At 44.0% G+C, this 18,881-nt stretch overlaps 1 protein-coding gene across 8 annotated transcripts in view; it reads right to left on the reverse strand.

Annotated features, from left to right (window-relative positions):
• Window positions 1–18,881, reverse strand: part of ARHGAP40 (Rho GTPase activating protein 40) — a 447,044-nt gene that overhangs the window by 31,041 nt on the left and 397,122 nt on the right. For all 8 annotated transcript variants that reach the window (XM_078652147.1, XM_078652146.1, XM_078652148.1 and 5 more), the window contains one exon: window positions 1,084–1,224. In XM_078652147.1, the coding sequence (XP_078508273.1) occupies window positions 1,084–1,224 (141 nt within the window). The remainder of the gene's footprint in view (window positions 1–1,083; window positions 1,225–18,881) is intronic.

The raw sequence follows: 18,881 nt of genomic DNA on the forward strand, positions 1-18,881 counted from the left end.
CCTGGGTCAGCTTTCACAAGCGGTCAGCCTCATGAACTGAAACAAAATCATAAATAAAAGCAACATACATTCACATACATTTGGAGGGGGGATTTAGGATCAGCCCTCTTTACAAGAGTTATTCACATTGTGCTTCCGGTTACAACAGCACAGCCTAGTGGGTCAAATCCTTTTCAGGCCTTGGCTGTGTTTCATTTGAATGATGGAATTTTGCCTGATTACATGTACACATCCACCTAAAAAAATATTTTTCAGTGTCAGGACTTGTGGATCAAGCTAGTGAAGTAAGCTATCCAATGGTTCATTGTTCATTTATTCTTATTTTGAAAGCACATGCCCAACCCCCTTTTAAACAGTCACAGTTTAGCTTTTTTAAACTTTTGATATTTTAATTATCTACATGCTTCCAGATAAGTAAACAAATAGAAAAACTGCATGCTTGCCAGGGTTAGGTGTATTGGCTTTGAGAAAGCGGTGTCATCTGGCAACACTGTTCTGAATTAAACTTCAGCTCTATGTACTAAGCATGTCCCTGTTAGAGCAGTTCTAAAAAATGCAAGACTGTCTTATTCACTATCCAATGAGAATGGGTCTGTTACGTTAGGCTTATGAGGCTGTATGACTTTTTTCATTGTCTTCATTTCTATAGTGCTCAGTTGTACTCTGTGTTTGCTTTTAGTGGATCTTGTTTTAGCTTTATATTGGGCATGGTTTCTCTATACACATCAAATGCATTAACACATCAGAGCAGTCTTTCAGTCTTTGGAGTGCAATTTATGCAAACGAAATTTCAGGGGGTGTGGCAATGATTGCGCTGTTTAAAGACTAGCCTTCCAAGGGTATTCGAGAAAAAAAAGGAGCTAGAATACGAGACTATAGTTCAGGGAAGTTGAGGGTAAGCAGAAGACTTTTTCAAGTCTTAGGATGACGATACCTGGTTTGAAGAAGGGAAAGGTGGAGCCAATATAAAATACGTTTTTTTTATAAAGAAAAATTTGAGAGGTGACTAGGTGGGACAGTGATTTCATGATATTCAGGGTAAAATAATGGAAAAACCTGGTTGGCAAAGAAGATGTCCATTACCTCCCCCTGAGTCTTTTCCGTCCGGTCTTTATCCGGGTTTATCTTCCGGAGTAGGTTCTTGAAAAGTCGGTCATTGAATTGGTATCGACGTGCACTGTTCTCGTTCAGTTTCCTCACTTGAGCCACCAGAAATGATGAGACCTGAATTAAAACAACAATGGCTTGCTGAAATGGTTTATAAAATGTTGTATGGGAATCAAGTAATGCGAGATTGTCAACACAAGTAATATGATTGTGCTCGAACAGCATTTTAACATTGCTTGTACTGGTGAAAATCACTATGAATTACTTCTATCAAAACTATAATTCTAAAATTTCTTGGTGTTTTCAAAGTGTTGTGAGTTTTTCTGTTCATTCATAGGTTTGATTTTTTTCAATGGGATCGATGCAGTTACTAATCTACCCTTCATCTGAAGGATAGATGCATGCAACGATGCATTACTGCAACACCCATAAAAGTGAGAAGCTACTTAGGGCACCAGAAAATTGTGCCGTACATATCTTCTGTCAAAATGTCTTGTCTGTACTATCCTTTACATAAATATCGCACTTCTAAAGTTAGCAAACCTATTCCCAGCTGGAAGATATCTTAGTAAAATATATTTAGGCACAATGTTTATGTCTGACAACAACTTTGTTAAAGATATTATAGCACACAACCGTTTGCAAAACAAATATTTTCCTAAAGATTTCAACATAGGTGTAGTATACAATATATAGGCTGCTAATTAGAAATGCTAATATTAAATAAAGGATTTCTTGTGATAAGAAAATAAGATCACTAGTCCACTCAATTATTTATTACTGTGACCAGTGATGTCCCAATAGACCCAGTGCAGCAATCGTGCAAGCGCGCGCAAACACACACACACACACACACCCTTAGAGCCAAGGAATACGCTAGGCTGCGCAAATAACAGAAGAAAAGCAGTGGTGCCGGATGTAAGCGACTCTGTGCATTCCAATTATGGGTGAATTTTATTAGCAAACTTGTGCAAAGGATGAAACTTTATTTTCTTTCTCTAGAACCGTTCACAAAACGAGGACAAAGTTCCTATACCAGGGTGCACCCTGGTATAGGAACTTTGTCCTCGTTTTGTGAACAGATTTGGTTTAGGAGCATGGACACTGGACCTTTATTGGCTACTTGGTCCCCCCTCTCTTTTGTTGAATTGATTTTCTCTAGAACCCCCAACTCCCTTACTAAAATCTGCCAACAGTAGTCACCAGAAAACCAACAATCAGTCCTGTACCACTTGCTAAAAAATAACACAAAAAACAGAAAAAAGACAAACAAAAGTACATGCATAAATAAAGAGAGCATGGAAAGAGATTGTTCCCTAAGAGTCTTGTAGTCTGGTTCCAAGACGCAGGGCATCAGTGGGTTTGAGCTCTCCAGAGCGCCGGCATTGTAGAGAAAAAAGTGCTACCTATTTTGCCGGGATAGTAATGTTATAAGGATGATAAAATGAACACCACTGATGTCACCCACTGTATGACTTAGCCCTTTCTACAAGGTCACCCCCAAAGATTTTGAATCCAGCCCTTCTGCTTTCTGAAGTATATTTTTGTTGCCCTTAGTACTCCGAGATCATTTTCAATGCTAACCAGAGCTAAAGTGCTTGAGCTCTCTCCCTGAAGTTTGGCAACATTGGCTTACTCCTGAATGGCACATTTAATTTATTTATAAGTCCCTAGTATATGGTACTATATGTACTCAGGGTCTGTAAAGTAAATTATGTTAGTGTGCATGCAGCACTTGTTGTGGCGCCCACTAAATTAGACTTTTAACACCTTGAATGCAACAGCAATTCTCCCCTGGTGCTGCAGGCCCTTAAATCCCATTGTTCATGACGAGCTCAGCTCGTCATGAGCACACGAGCAGTGTACTGCATGACGAGCTGAGCTCGTCATGAGCATGGAAGGGGTTAAAACATGTCTCAGGCCTCCCATTGCAGCCTGTAGCACAGTATTAAACTGCCAATTCGGCCTGGCAAAATATACCTTTTGACAGGCCAAAAGCTTCCTTTTTAAAACATATAGGTTACTCCTAGGGTAGGTCCTAAATAGGTCAAAGGGCAAGGTGCACTGTATTTAAAAAAGTAGGACATGTTTTACATTTTCATGTCCTGGTAGTGAAAAACTCCTAAATTCCATTTTCAATACTGTTAAGGCCTACCTCTCCCATAGGATAACATTAGGTTACCTTTTAACAATAAATAAGTGCTAACTTTTAATTAGAAATAGGTAGAAATATTATGTTTTGACGCAAAAGAATTGTAATTTGACGCAAAAGAATTGTAATTTAAAAATCTCTTTAATAGGACAATGGGATTGTAAGTCACAATTCTGAAAATGCCACTTTTAATAGGTTGGCTTTTTCTTGTCCTAACCATTTGTTGCCTGCAGACTGTCCTGGGTCATATGACTGAATAGCTTGGCAATAGGCTTTTGTGTATTCCTCCCAGACAGTGAGACAAAGGGTGACTAGATGTCAGCAGGACGGTGGGGTGGAGGTATTCCCTGCCCCAATTTCATTCCAAAGGGCTGCCCCCAACACACACATAAAGGTACCCAACACTAGACTTTTGTACCCACTGATTACTTGGAGCCTTGGCAGGGGAGGGGAAGAACCTTCCAGGACCAGATGTGGGGGTAGACAGGATGGCACCCCCACTTCAAAAGCTGGCACCAGTTACAAATACTGGACCACCTGAGCCACTTATCAGTACACTCCTGGACATGTGGACATTACAGAGGAAAGACTGGCTTGTTTATCAGAAGACTGTCCTGCTGCTTGAGGCTTTCTTTGTTCCACACAGGACTGTTCTGCTGCTTGAAACTTGCCTTGTTCCCAGAAAATTGCCCTTTTGCTTGAGGCCTGCATTGTTTTTCAGAGGAGTGCTCTGCTGCTTGAGCCTGCCTTGTTTTTAGAGGACTGCTCTGCTGCTTAAGGCTTGCCTTGTTCTCCAGAGGACTTCCTTGCTGCTTAAGGCCTGCTCTGCTCTCTGGCAAGGAAGATTGGATCAGCTCCTTTCATCCCAGGCTAAACTGAGTTACTCCAAGAGTCAGCTGGCTGACCTCCTATTCTGAGCTACAGGCACACAACTAACTCCAGAGGCCACCCTGCACCTGCCCAGCTGACCTGTTGAAACTGGATCTGCCTGGACCTGCAGGAGTCCTGCTGACTTCTACCAGAGGGCGTCCCTAATCCCCAAGAGGTGCGCCTCCTGATCCCAGACCCTTGGCTGGCATCAGAATGTACTATACTACAAGAAAAGGAGAATTCCTCATGTTCTGGATTCTTCGCGGCGGAGAGTATATTTTTCAGGAGACCTAACCCAGTCCCTGTATCCAGCCCATACTCCATAGTAGTTGGACTGAACTTTTTCTCTGGCTTTGCACAACCTGATGACCAAGAGTGGTGCTTTGTGCTTTTAGTCACTATAGCTACCTAAAACTTTGAAATTGCCCGTTGTACGGATTGGATTTTTGCAGTTCTGGTAAACAAGTTACTTACCTTCGGTAACGCTTTTTCTGGTAGATACAATATCTGCCTGTGGATTCCTCACCTTGTGAATATCCCCTTGCGCCAGCAACATTCAGAAATTCTTTTCGTAGCTTCGCACCGACGTGGACTTGGACGTCATAGAGGCACGGCACCGCTCGCAACTCCGCTGACGTCACCGACGCCTATAATAGGCCCACGCCGGCGTGAAGACATCAGTTCCGCCCTTTTTTCCGTGCCTTCGAGGCACACGGACGGACCAATGACAGTAGACATATACACAGTATACGCAGTACCAATATCAAGGTAACACACACAGTGTGAAGCAAATGCAACAAAACATTTGAAATAAACAAATACATAATAGAAACTCTGGCATAGAAGAGTGGACAACGGGGAGGCGGGTGGGTCAGTGAGGAATCCACAGGCAGATATTGTATCTACCAGAAAAAGCGTTACCGAAGGTAAGTAACTTGTTCTTCTGATAGATACATCTGCCGTGTGGATTCCTCACCTTGTGAATAGAGTCCCACAGCAGTCCCCACTCCCGGAGGAGGGTGTCCACTCTCCTAGGCCAGGAAATCCTGAAGGACAGAGCGTGCAAAGTGACCGTCCCTCCTCACTTCGGAATCTAAGCAGCAATGCTTCGCAAATGTGTGGAGGGAAGACCAAGTTGCCGCTCTACAAATATCCTCTATAGGCACACCTCTAAGCAATGCTGAGGTCGAAGACTTAGCTCTAGTAGAATGAGCCCTTATACCCTCTGGAGGTTCCTTACTGGCCAAAGAGTAGCAGATCTTAATACAGAGGACGATCCATCTTGACAAAGTCCTCTTATGGACCGCTCTTCCTCTCTTGCAGCCAGCAAAGCCAATGAAGAGCTGGTCATCCAATCGACAGTCTTTAGTTCTGTCCAGGTAAAAAGACACCGCCCTCTTGGGGTCCAGCCGGTGTAACCTCTCCTCCTCCTTGGAAGGGTGTGGGGGAGAATAAAAGGTAGGAAGGGTAATGGATTGACCAAGGTGGAAAGGAGTCACCACCTTAGGCAGAAAAGCAGCCCTGGTCCTAAGAACCATTCGATCAGCATGAGTGGTCAAGAAAGGAGGCTTGTGACTAAGAGCTTGAAGCTCACTTACCCTCCTTGCCGAGGTTATAGCAACGAGGAAGACTGTTTTGAGAGTTAGAAGCCTCATAGGACATTTGTGAAGAGGCTCAAAGGGAGCACCCATCAAAAAGGTCAATACAAGATTTAAGTCCCACTGAGGCACAATAAAAGGAGTAGGAGGGAACTTATTTGTGAGGCCCTTCAAAAACCTTAAAACTACAGGAGATTTAAAAAGAGAGGGCTGGTCAGGCAAACAGATAAAAGCCGACAGCACAGAAAGATAGCCCTTCACCGTGGCAACAGCAAGGCCCTGCTGTGCCAGAGAAAGGGCAAACTGGAGAACATCAGATAAATGGGCCCTCAAAGGGTCTATAGACTTCTCCCTGCACCAAGTAACAAATTTTGCCCACCTATAAGAATAGATGGACTTAGTGGAGTCACGCCTGGCTGACAAAATGACATCCACTACATCAGGCGGGAGAGAAAAAGAACTCAGGTTGCCCCGTTCAATCTCCAGGCATGAAGGTGTAAGGTCTGGAGGTGGGGGTGTAGAACCTGCCCCTCCATCTGGGAGAGGAGACCTGCCCTGTGAGGGAGACGGAGCGGAGGGTGAGAGGAGAGGTGGAGAAGGTCTGAGTACCACACCCTTCTTGGCCAATCCGGGGCGATCAATATAACTTGGGCCCGGTCTTGGCGAATCTTCCTCAGAACCCGAGGAATCAAAGGTATGGGAGGAAACGCGTAAAGGAGTTGCGAGTTCCAACTCAACTGAAACGCGTCCCCCAAGGCTCCTTGCATCGGATACTGGAGACTGCAGAATAACAGGCAGTGAGCATTCTCGCGAGTGGCGAACAGGTCCACCCGAGGAGTCCCCCACATCAGAAAGATGTCGTGAACCACCTCTGGGTGAAGCCTCCACTCGTGATCGGCAGAGAACTGCCGACAGACTGTCTGCACGAACGTTCTGAACTCCGGCCAGATGATTTGCCATCAGACAAATCTGATGGTCCTGAACCCAGGACCAGAGGCGCAGAGCCTCTCTGTAGAGACACTGCGACCCCACTCCCCCTGCTTGTTGATGTACCACATCGCGGTCGTGTTGTCCATCAGGACTTGAACCGACTGACCGCGAAGGGAAGGGAGGAAGGCCTTGAGCGCCAGACGTAGCGCCCGTAACTCTAGAAGGTTGATGTGAAGCAACCTTTCCTCTGGAGACCGAAGACCCTTGACCTCCAGGTCCCCCAGATGAGCACCCCACCCGAGAGTGGATGCATCCGATATCACTGTGGCCACCGATGGAGGAAGTTGAAAAGGCTTTCCTTGTGACAGATTGCCTTCCACGCTCCACCAAGACAGATCCGCTGCAGCTTCTCTGGAGATCTTCACCGACTCCCTGAGATCTCCGTTGTGCCGATACCACTGCCTGCGGAGGCACCACTGGAGTGCCCTCATGTGCCAGCGAGCATGATTGACCAACAGGATGCAAGAAGCCATCAGACCGAGCAGACGAAGAACCTTCAGGACTGGAAGGACCGCTCCATTGTAGAACAAAGGAATCATTTCCTGTATGTCGCGAATCCTTTGAGGAGGAGGGAATGCACGACACAGTAGTGTCCAGTACCGCACCTATGAACAGGTTGCGCTGTGAGGGCACCAGGTGAGACTTGGGTACATTTATCGAAAAACCCAACCTGTGCAACAACTGAGTTGTCTCTTGCAGATGATGGAGCACCTTCTCCGGCAACACCGCTTTGATCAGCCAGTCGTCCAGATACGGGAATACAGGTATCCCCGACCTCCTGAGATGAGCTGCCACCACTGCCATCACCTTCGTGAAGACTCGAGGCGCAGTAGTAAGGCCAAACGGAAGGACCGCAAACTGGTAGTGTTGCGACCCAACCGTAAAACGGAGATACTTTGTGCGACTTCAAGATGGGAATATGAAAATACGCATCCTGCAAGTCGATTGACACCATCCAGTCTTCTTCCAGCAGCGCTTGAGGAACCTGTGCAAGAGTGAGCATCTTGAACTTTTCCTGTTTCAGGTAAAGGTTCAAGATCCTGAGATCCAGAATTGGCCGAAGTCTGCCATCCTTTTTGGGGATCAGGAAATACCGGGAGTAGCACCCCTGACCCCTTTCCTGCTCTGGAACCACCTCTATCGCACCTTTTCGAAACAGTGCCAGGACTTCTTCCTGCAAAAGAAGCAGATGGTCCTCCGAACAATAACCCTGACAAGGAGGGTAATTTGGGGGAAACTCCTGAAAAGGAAGAGCATACCCATTCTCCACAAGATTGAGAACCCAAAGATCCGATGTTATTAATTCCCAATCTTGTAGAAAATGGGTAAGCCGGCCCCCCACTGGGACCACTTGATCCGGAATGGCGGATCTAGGGCTGCTTTGCTGCGTTGGCAGGGGGCTGGGAAGGGGAAGAAGAGGAGGAGGAGGAGGAGGAGGAGGAGGCTTGACGGCCCCTAGGACGGGCTCTTTGCCTGCCCCTATAAGACTTGTACAGCGTATTTTGCTGTGGCTGTGGCTGTGGCTGCTGCTGAGATGGCCTGTAGGCACGAAAGGAAGATCTGCCAAATCCTCTGAAGCGCCTTCCAGTAGTACCCCTGGACTGAAATCCCAAAGATTTCGCAGTGGCCCTACTGTCTTTAAAACGTTCAAATCATTATCCAAATGGGTGATGGGGCACCAGCAAATCTGCAAACCATCTTGAAGCAGACAGCTAACTGGATGTCACTGAATTCTTTAAAAATCAATCCGGAGAAGACGGAAGTTCTACCTGTTACCATCGCCGGCAATCCATGGCATGATGGATTCTGGCCGAGGGAACTTGGACCGCCCCCGGAGCCGGCAGTGGCGGTAAAAAGCCTTGGCATTTATGTGGATGACAAGCTTTCCATGCGGAAACAGGTCACCACGGTGGTAGGAACTTGTGTTGGCATGTTGCGTCAACTTAGGAAGATCGCGCCATTATTGTCCCATTCTACCCTGCGAAGGGCGGTCTCTGCTATGATCCTTGCAAGACTGGATTATGGTAACTCGCTCTATTTGGGCTTACCTCAAAAACTCCTGGACAAACTTCAGTTGGTGATGAACGATGCCGCCAGGCTCATTCACAAAAAACCCAGGAGCACGCATGTGTCCCCACTTATGCGTGAGCTACATTGGCTCCCAATAAGGCAGAGGGTGCTCTTTAAAGGGTTATGCATTACACATAAATCCCTTTATGGTAAGGCACCAAGTTACATCAAGTCCCGCCTGACCCCATACACACCGGCCAGGGTGTTAAGATCTGCTGAAGCAACCCTGCTCATGCAACCTCGGTTTAGATTGGCGACAGTGGGCGGTCGTGCCATTTCTAACACCCTTCCAGGGGCCTGGAACAGTCTACCGGTGGACTTGCGCAAATAACCCAATTTGTTGACCTTTCGGAAGAGGCTGAAGACTGTTCTTTTCCAGAAAGCCTGGGGAGGGATATAAATTTCCTGCAGTGTTTCTTTTGGTTCCTGTGGTGTTTTACTGGACAAGCGCTTAGAGACCCCGGGGTTATATAGCGCTATATAAATCGAAAGAAATAAATAAAATAAATAAGGCAGCATCAGCCTTCTTGCCAAACAATCCTGAGCCATCAAAAGGCAAGTCCAACAAAACAGACTGAACATCTGTAGAGAATTCCGATGTTTTAAGCCATGTGGCCCTCCTAGTGGCCACGGAAGAGCCCATGACCCTCGCCACTGAATCAGCAGTGTCCAGTCCTCTCTGAATCACCTGCCTCGCAGCCGCCTGAGTGTCCGATATCACCTCCTGAAAATCCTTTCTATCCTCCTCAGGGATTTTCGAAACCAACTGTTTGACAGAATCCATCAAGGCATGGACATACCTTCCCATCAGACAAGTCGCGTTGGTCGACTTTAGCGCCATACTGGCTGAGGAGAAGACCTTCTTGGCAGTTTGATCCTGCTTTCTGGATTCTTTATCCCCAGGAACCTGCGGAAAAGCACCAGCAGACCTCTTCGAGCAGGCAGCCTGCCCAACTAAACTCTCAGGCAGGGGGTGCGTTGACAAAAATTCAGGGTCACCAGGTGCAACCCTGTACCTCCTCGCCACTGTCCTAGAAACTGCAGGAGCAGACAAAGGCTTCTTCTAAACCTCATAGATGGGTTCAGTCAGCGCATCATTAAAGGGCAACATCGGCTCAATAATAGAGGAGGGTGAATGAAGAACTTCAGTCAGAAGATTTGGCTTATAATCAGCAGTGGGCAGAGTAATGTTCAACAAACTTGCCGCCTTTTTGATAACAGTGTGATAAGGTACCACATCCTTTGAAGGCACATTCGACACCGAAGACAAATCCCATTCAGGAGACAGTTCAGGCCCACTGGCCTCATCTAGGTCCTCAAAAGGATCTTCAGAATCCTGTAACTCCCCTTCCTCCATACCTGCATACCGATACCGTTCATCCTCCAGAAGTCTCTGGGCTTCTCTCCGTGACCTTTCCTTCACGATAGAAGTCGGAGGATCCGGAATCGACTCCGACGGGGTCAGGGCCGGCGTCGAACCCGAAGTCGGATGAGGTCGTTTCACACGAGGTCGAACAGAATCCTGCTTCGGAGTCGTAGGCACCGGCATCGATGGAACCGGCGTCGACGGAGTCGGCGTCGGACGCTTCGGCGTCGACGACACAGGCGGTGTCGGAAAATGCCAATGCGGTGGTTGAGCCGGCATAAAAGGCATGAAGGCGCAGGAGCATAAGCATGGGGAACACCCAAGTTAAAAGACATAGGACCCGTGGGACCAACAGGTGCACCAGACGGGTACATCGCCCTGGAATAAACACCAAACATGGCATTCAGGAAATGGGATGGATCCTGACCTGGAGCGGAAAATCTGGATACGGTCCTCCGGGCTGTTCCCGAGGAGGCTGAGTCGACACGACGTCGACCTCTTCATCGAGTCCCGGAACCGGGGTCGACGAACCCGCAGGCACCGGAACCTCGGCCTCCCCAGCCCCCTGCACCTCACCTTCATCCTCCTGACCAGAAGGATTGGATGGATCCGCAGAAGGGGCCTGCTTCGGTGACTCGGGCGAATTCGGGTGTGAAGCTCCACCAGCAGAGTCCTGATCCTCCGACGCCGAAATCTCCACTTCCTTATTAAGAAGTTTGACCTGCGACTTCGGTCTCGAACCAGAATCCTTCCCTGAGTGATGACGTGACTCATGGCTCCTCTTCTTATGTTTTTTCCTGGAGGACCTTGACACATGAGCTGAAGACGACTCCGAACGAGACTTCGATCGAGACCTCAACCTCGAACGCCGAGATCGAGACTTTGAAGACTTCTTATCCTTCTTACTCTTTAGCTTTGCCACGAGGAGTTTCGTCTCCCTCTCCCGCAGGGCCTTTGGGGTCATCTTCTTGCAACAAGGACAATCCTCGACGTCATGGTCGGAACTCAGGCACCAGACGCAGCATTCATGCGGGTCAGTAATAGACATCGTCTTGCCACATTCTCCGCAAGCCTTAAAGCCAGTCTTCTTCGACGACATCTCGAAGAAAATAGAAACAGTAATAATAGAACAAGAGTAACTAAGTTACTAGAAAGCTACAACACGATCCCAGAAAACCGTTAGCGTCGACGACGCGGAAAAAAGGGAACTGATGTCATCACGCCGGCGTGGGCCTATTATAGGCGTCTGTGACGTCAGCGGAGTCGCGAGTGGTGCCGTGCCTCTATGACGTCCAAGTCCACGTCGGTGCGAAGCTACGAAAAGAATTTCCGAATGTTGCTGGCGCAAGGGGATATTCACAAGGTGAGGAATCCACACAGCAGATGTATCTATCAGAAATTTTTTATTTATTGAAATGTGCTGTATTTTTCTAAATTAGTTTAGGATTTTTCTTGTGTTGTGTTTTCACTTCATTACTGTTTGAGTGTTGCATAAATGCTTTACACATTGCTTCAAAGTTAAGCCTGACTGCTTTTGTTCTAATGTACCCGAGTGCATCCCCTCAATCAAAAACCCAGTTTCCAACACCCACCCTTTGAATTTCCAAGTGAAAAACATACACATCTATATTTCTGTTTAGGGTCCACCATTTCAAGAGCCTGAGCCTCATCATACTTATTTTCTGCCAAAAAAGAACCAGTTTCATACTGAGATCCGCCATAATATCCAGCCCTATGTATGGTAATAAACATTTCATTATGATACCACCTTTATTTTAATGGTTCGGAAGCTATATATCAATAACTTCTATTAATGCCCAGATTCTGATGTCAGTTCAGAAATGGCTGCATGACACTAAAATTTGTGAGAACATGACACCAGATATTTAGGGTGTAAAATATGCCACTAGACACTAGAGCAGGACAGAGGTGCTACAGACCACACAAAACTGGCAATACGCAATATATGCAATAACGTACACCCAACTTTAGGTTATGAGGATACCTGAAGTCACCTTGGAGTTCCACAACCGTATAAAGGCAAAATCTCCTTGGCAATGTACAAAGTCTCTATCATGTACATTAGGGATCATTTATACCATGAAGATACCTTTTCCTTGTGTACACTTGATGATCAAAGTTTTAGAAGCAGAATTTGAGGTATTACATTTTGTGCCACATAAGGACTGCCATACAGATCCAATATACCACTTTTAAGTTCCTTTTCTTTATGCAATTGAATTGACTTCACTCCAGATACTCTCTTTCACTAATCTTGCATTTGTGTTTATTATTGACATTCATCATTTTTTCTACTTTTCTGCAGCGTGTCTACTCCATATAGTCCATACCATTTCTTTGAAACTAAACTATAAATGTTCTTCTGAGGTTAGAAGTAATCAATCGGAAGTCTGAGTGTGTTGCAGTAGACCGCTATGACCAGGCAGTGAACTCTAAAAACAATCTCGGTCTATCCCTACTTGTTTCAAACCTAACAACAAAGTTCACCCACCTTTTGGGAGTTCACCAGACTGCCTTTAGTGCGTTAAATATACAGCAATACCTACAATATTAAATGTGGCTAAAACCACAATTACACTGCTTGACTTAGGAAACGTAAGCAAGTTTATTAATTTCAGTCAATTATTTGTGCATATTCAGTATATGGGTTGATTTTGGTTTGATTTGATTCTAATTTAGACTGAGTAGGAGTCAAATTCATCCTGGTTTCATGTACCGCACGCTGATTTCCTGGTGGTCTCGTGTGCTTATTAAGAACACATTAATTTTTAAGAGCCAGACAGTATTGAGAGATTCAAAATAAAAGTTTGGAGAGAATGATACAGCGAAGATGCAAAGAATATTGGGGAGTTGTAGGAAATGTCCATTTTTAGGTTTCGCTTGCACTGTGCTAGTGAAATCTATTGCATTCAATATATCTTAAAAGGGACTTACCTCCCCCCTTATTTTCTTATTGCTCGGTGTGCTAGCCGCTTTACTTTTCCTCGGTTTTATTGGTTGTAGCCTTTTCTCCCTTCTGTATTTCTCTTATCAATTTCCCGAACCCAAGTACACATTTCCATGTTGGAACCTTTTTTTTTTTGGTTAAGGCTTTACAGTTTTACGGTTTACATTTTGATATTTTTCCCTGGCTGCATGCATTTAGAGTAAGTTTGCGTTTTGTTGTTTCTCTCCATACATTTCGATTCAGCTTGTTACTATCTTGGGCTCCGACATCTTGCAAATAATTATGTAATTTTTTGGACCATGCATTTATGCCTTAAAACTACTGGCCTAATTTTTTCTACCATGCAATCAGTGAAATATTGTTTTGGCAGCATCACACATTTTATGCATGTTTGCGGACTGTACATTTTGGTTTATTCAATTTTGCATTCTGATGCCTTTGTATTAATTAGCTCGTTCTTTGTACCATGCATTCTGTGAAATATTTTCATAGCGGCAGCAGCACACATTTGATGCCTGTTTGCTGCCTGCATGTTTTTTGCTTTAACTTTGGACCCTTCGTTAATTTAATAAATTCGTGCATCCCACGTCTTTCAAATAATTCTCATTTTTTGGAACATTCATTTTGTGAAATATTGTCATGGCAGGAGCTCGCCTTTTAGGTGTGTTTGAGGCCGGCATATTTTTGCTTTGTCTTAGGCCTTTTCTTTATTACAATCCTGCCTTCTAAAACATTTTTCGTTTTTGGCACCATGCAATTTGTGAAATATTGTTGTCACAGCAGTACAAATTTTATGTGTGTTTGCTGCTGGTGAAGTCCATATTTAAAAGGGCTATTTGGGCTAACCTGCAGTGTAAGAGGGCCTAATAATTTCACAGTGCAGCCCAATTCCCCTACCTACATTGAAATTAATAATAATACAGTGTGTTTACACTGTAAGGAGCCATGTGCCTCAGCAGTGATAGTCAGTGCATAGGAAACTGTCCCCCAAAAAAACACAGATACCAGCAGAGCTGTCGTTTTTCTAAGGACAGAACAGGGGAACCCTACTCACTAAGGAACCTGGGTGCACGATTATACAAAAAAACGGTGGTTCCTGTGGAAAAATACACTCAATATTTGTAGTCTTATGCACAATTGCCATGAAGAGAAATTTTCTAAATAAAGCAAGCTTCAAAGCATTTCATTGTCTGGTTTTATTCCAGACTTTTGGTTTTGTTAATTTGCTGCTGTTGTGTTTGCAATAAAACAAGTAACACCACAATATATCACCTTTCTTAAACAACAAGTCCTAACACTTCAACACAATTTCAATAACTTATATTGCACAACTATTCACCAAACTACAACTTACAACAAATAACTTATTATTGATCACCTAATGCATTTCCCAATGCTTGTTACTTTAATGAAGGAAAAATGTATTGTTAAGTTAATAAAAACTTACAATATAACACTTGTATACACATTTCATACGTATTACCATTATTAAACAATTAAAAAAAAAACACGATTAAAATAAGGGTTAGTCCTGCAATAAGAACACTCACTTCATCTAATTAAAAAGTGTAAAAACCTACACGTAAAGTGCATTTACTGATGACGCAATCCGCTTACTATTTCCTCTTACCTACAGTACCCCGTTTATTCTGCTAATTACTAACTTACTACACAGTATGAATATATGTAATCATTCATAATGTGTAACATACAGAGGGTCCTAGTCAATTCACTATTCACACCTAGCATTACTAAGCAAACCTACCACGAGCAAAGATTTAAGGTACAAAGTGCCTATTATAAAAAAATCCTCCAAGGCTTGCCAATGCTAAACCCTATTTATTTCACGGTAATCCAATTACTTGTGTATTGAGAACCTTGCTCATCTACTTTCAAGATTTACCTGCCCCCATAGGTAATTTATTTATCTGCCCTTCTAGGTGTTTTTCATGAATTAATAGAATAATAATTATAAGAGCCCTTTACTGCGCACTATTAATCTGTCTCCTCTCTGCTTGTTACTTATGTGATTGGGTCTGCCAGTTGATGTAAGAGGCTTTATTCAGGTGAAGAGTGTCAAAAACCTTCAATGATCTAAATTACAAGGTTAGTAGAAAAGATCAATGTTTTCAAGTTAAACCCTGTTGCTAACATTTTCAAAAAAGTGATTTGGAAATCTTATTAGACATTCCACTGCATCTCTTTGCAGTGAACACCTACAGTCATTTGTATTACAGCTTCCTTGTGACTGTCAATGGATCTCCCAAATTTACAAAAACCACACATTGCTCCTGAAAGTGCATCAAAGCGTAGAAAAGCTATTTTAAAGTTTCATGCTCGGTGACCTCTGCCCCTTCCAGGTCCACTGTTTTATAATTTCTAGATAAGATGCCTGTCAGCCATAATTTTTTGTCACAGTCTGCTCCGGATGTTGGATTATTCATCACCATGTTCTTCAAACAGTTGCTTCAGTTGCCACGAATCAAGGTGCGTGCAACAGGCATAATATCTGGACAGAGGGAGCTTAAACATTTCATGAAAATAATCAAAAGAGCTTTTCACCCCTGCATCTAGCCTTATGAAGGCCTAAAGTAAGCCCATGTCTACCTTATGTAAAATGAAGGAAAGAAAGGCAAATCGGATTTGGTATCCCTAATTTGTCGGGAACTGTGTGTGTAGTTGCCTGGGAAGCAAATCACCAGGAGGACTATAATTTGCGAACAAGTTGCAATGAAGAAGGTGAAAAAACTGAAGGAATGCTCTACCCCAGCCAGTACCACAATGACTCAAACAGATGGACCAATGCCCCAACATTCAAATCACCCACGGCTACAAGTTAAGCATCCACACAAACCGTGCTAGCAAATCACAACGTGCCTCCGCACTCGTAGCGGAGGCCCCGCGATTGTGGGGGGCAGTCTCCGCACTCGGGGCGGAATCTCCGCAATGAGAATTCTCGTTCCGTAGAATCCACCCGAGAGCGGAGACTCCCCCACTACTATGGAGGCCCTTTGTGATTCAGGCGCCATGTGTCTAGATTTCAAGCACCTCAGTCTGTCACTGCCGCCAGTCTGCACAAGCATGCAGATTCAAGCAAATCTGTATACAATTTTACAAATATACCTGCACTCGCAATGTTCAAATATACCTGCACTCGCAATGTTCGACGATCCGTCTCACTCCTTCCATCCAGTGTGTACATATTTATTTAGTTTTGCTTCCCCCCCCAAAGTTACTGTTCTTCAAACCACGCTTTCTGACGCGGTTGTAGGTGGTTGTTAAGCAGGCACAATCATCCACGTGAATCTTCACCTGGGAGTGTAGAGTTATGATACCTTTCAAATTGTACCCGCAGCATTTCTTCCTCTTAGGAATCATTCTGATAGCTTACCCGTGTTAAGGTCACAATACGCAAAATTCCTCTACGCGTTGTCATCCTGTAGATGCTCATCTACAGTGCTGCCAAGTTACTAGAGCATCATGTGCAACTTTGATGGCACATCGCCAACCAATTATCCATCCTTAATGAGGTGTACCTCATTTCGATACACCTGGCTTAGCAACACTATGATAGGTATTGGTATACTTTATAAATTAGAATAACTAGGCCTCAAGCTTCTTTGAAACATAACCTGATGTTCAAGAGTCCAGATCTACAAACTTCTCTATGCTAAAAGCACTCTGAAGGGGGTTCACCTTATCACCGCAACCACAACAGGTAAGTAAAAAGACCTCCATGGTGCAATATTAACTGTGAGTTTACGTCATTGTTCCTAGTTCGGCACCTTTAGGGGTGTGTGGTTCGCTTCATCCAGTGGGAGGTGTGCAAATTCAAAATGTGCAGTATTCGCTCACACGGATACTGCCAGGATTACCCAAGTAAAAAGTATGCTGCAAACCATTGTAAGCAGTCATTACTGCAATGTTTGTGAGAATGAGGATAAAAGGTACTTGTGGAATAAGGTCTCAGTATCACGCAGTGTGCATTTCCATCTAGCACACACAACTCAAACAATACACTTAATTGAAAGCCACTGCATTGTAGATTCCCTGAAGGTTGATATTTTTGATACAGGGAATTTCTTTTGCAGAAATGAGTCATTGTCAGGCGTATTTGTTAACTGATGAACAAAAGAACCTGGCGCTGCAGTAGATTTTCATACGGCAGTCATTAGTTTGATTTCAGCTGTTGGCAGTTCAGATAAAAAGGGGCTCTTAGCGCTATCTCAGTTAAGATGGATGCTTCTGAACTCATTCATGCAAGATGAACCCTTCACAGTCAATTTGAATAGATAAATGAGACATTAAACAAGCAATATTAAAAGCTGAGATCTTCAAACAAGATGGCAGGAAATGACGGTCAACAAATATGGGCAGTTAGCAACGAGATTCCTAGACCAACCATAAATTAACACATGGAAACAGGAGATCTCCTTCAAGTAAGTTGGGAGCCTGGGGCCCAAGGCAAGAAAGATGGAAAACCTTGTGTACATCATTCAACCAGGCTAGAAACACTTGGGGCCAGATGTATCAATGGGTTTTATCCATACTGTGTCTATGGGAAAATGTGTTTGTACATAAGGCCCTTAATACTTTCTTCACGTTTGGCCACTGTGTCTTTCATAAAATGATAAGAACTTGGCATCTCTTTTTTGCTGCTATGTGTGTAAATGATATTTGGAGGGAAGTGAAAAATTTGCGTAATTTGCTTGCATATAAATTACGAAAAATGTCTCCAAAGTTATTGAAAACTACATGTAATTACAAAAAAGTCAATGTGTCATTTTGCGGTTTCTTTTAGCACAAAATGTGTCCTCATGTCAAATTTTAAACACAAGGACGCATTTAAACAGCGAACAACAACAGCGGATGTTCTGATCTCCTGTGTAGTTTACGGTACATTTTTACCATGAATGGTGCATCGCAGTAAATGTTTTACATTTAATGGCACATAATTATGCAAAGTCGGTTAATGGCTTACTATTGGGAATTTCAACTAACAAGCTTAGAGCGGAATTACAGACCCCACACTGTTCATTGCTATTGATGATTGCCTTTATTGCGCTATGAAAGTTACTGTGTGACAATGTATTGGTGAGGTTTTTTACCTTTTTTTTTCAATATGATAGTGTGCTCTTTGTTCATATATTCGTGGAAGAGGGTTTTCATAAACATATATTGTTATGCAAGTCTGTAAGAATTCTCACAAGATTACTCCCACACTGTCAGATATCAAGGGAAACCCCGTTTCACAGTCGTCTTTAGAAACAGTACAAATAAGACGCCTTTAGCTCCCTGAAATTGAGAGTCACACGTGCTTGCATCTAGCGAGCTAATTCTCCAAAGACATTGGCTGATAATGCGGTTGCGCTCTCAGAAAAAGTCTAGCCTCGTGAGCAGATAGATGCATGTTCTCACCAAACAGTTATGCAGAGATGTATGCCTTCTCTGATTGTGGCAGACTTTTTTAGGCATTACTTATTAGAAGAGATTCAGTAGGAAGGGGAGTTATCAAACGGAGGATGATATCTCTATCCGGGTTTTTTCTGTTCTGCAAATTCTCTATTGCCACTCTGTGATATGTGCAACCATAATTCTGCGTGTCCTGCACAAGTTTGGCTTCTGATGAAAGCCTAAAAAAATACTAGCCCAAGTGTCTTGTAAGTATGCTGAATAAAAGGCATAGAGGAAAGGATGAGTGGAACCTAGGAAAATAGATCTGTTTCCAGCAGGTTCGTCTGTTCCAAAGATACATCAGTT

The sequence above is a fragment of the Lissotriton helveticus genome, chromosome 7, assembly GCF_964261635.1.
Source record: "Lissotriton helveticus chromosome 7, aLisHel1.1, whole genome shotgun sequence".
Taxonomy (NCBI): domain Eukaryota; kingdom Metazoa; phylum Chordata; class Amphibia; order Caudata; family Salamandridae; genus Lissotriton; species Lissotriton helveticus.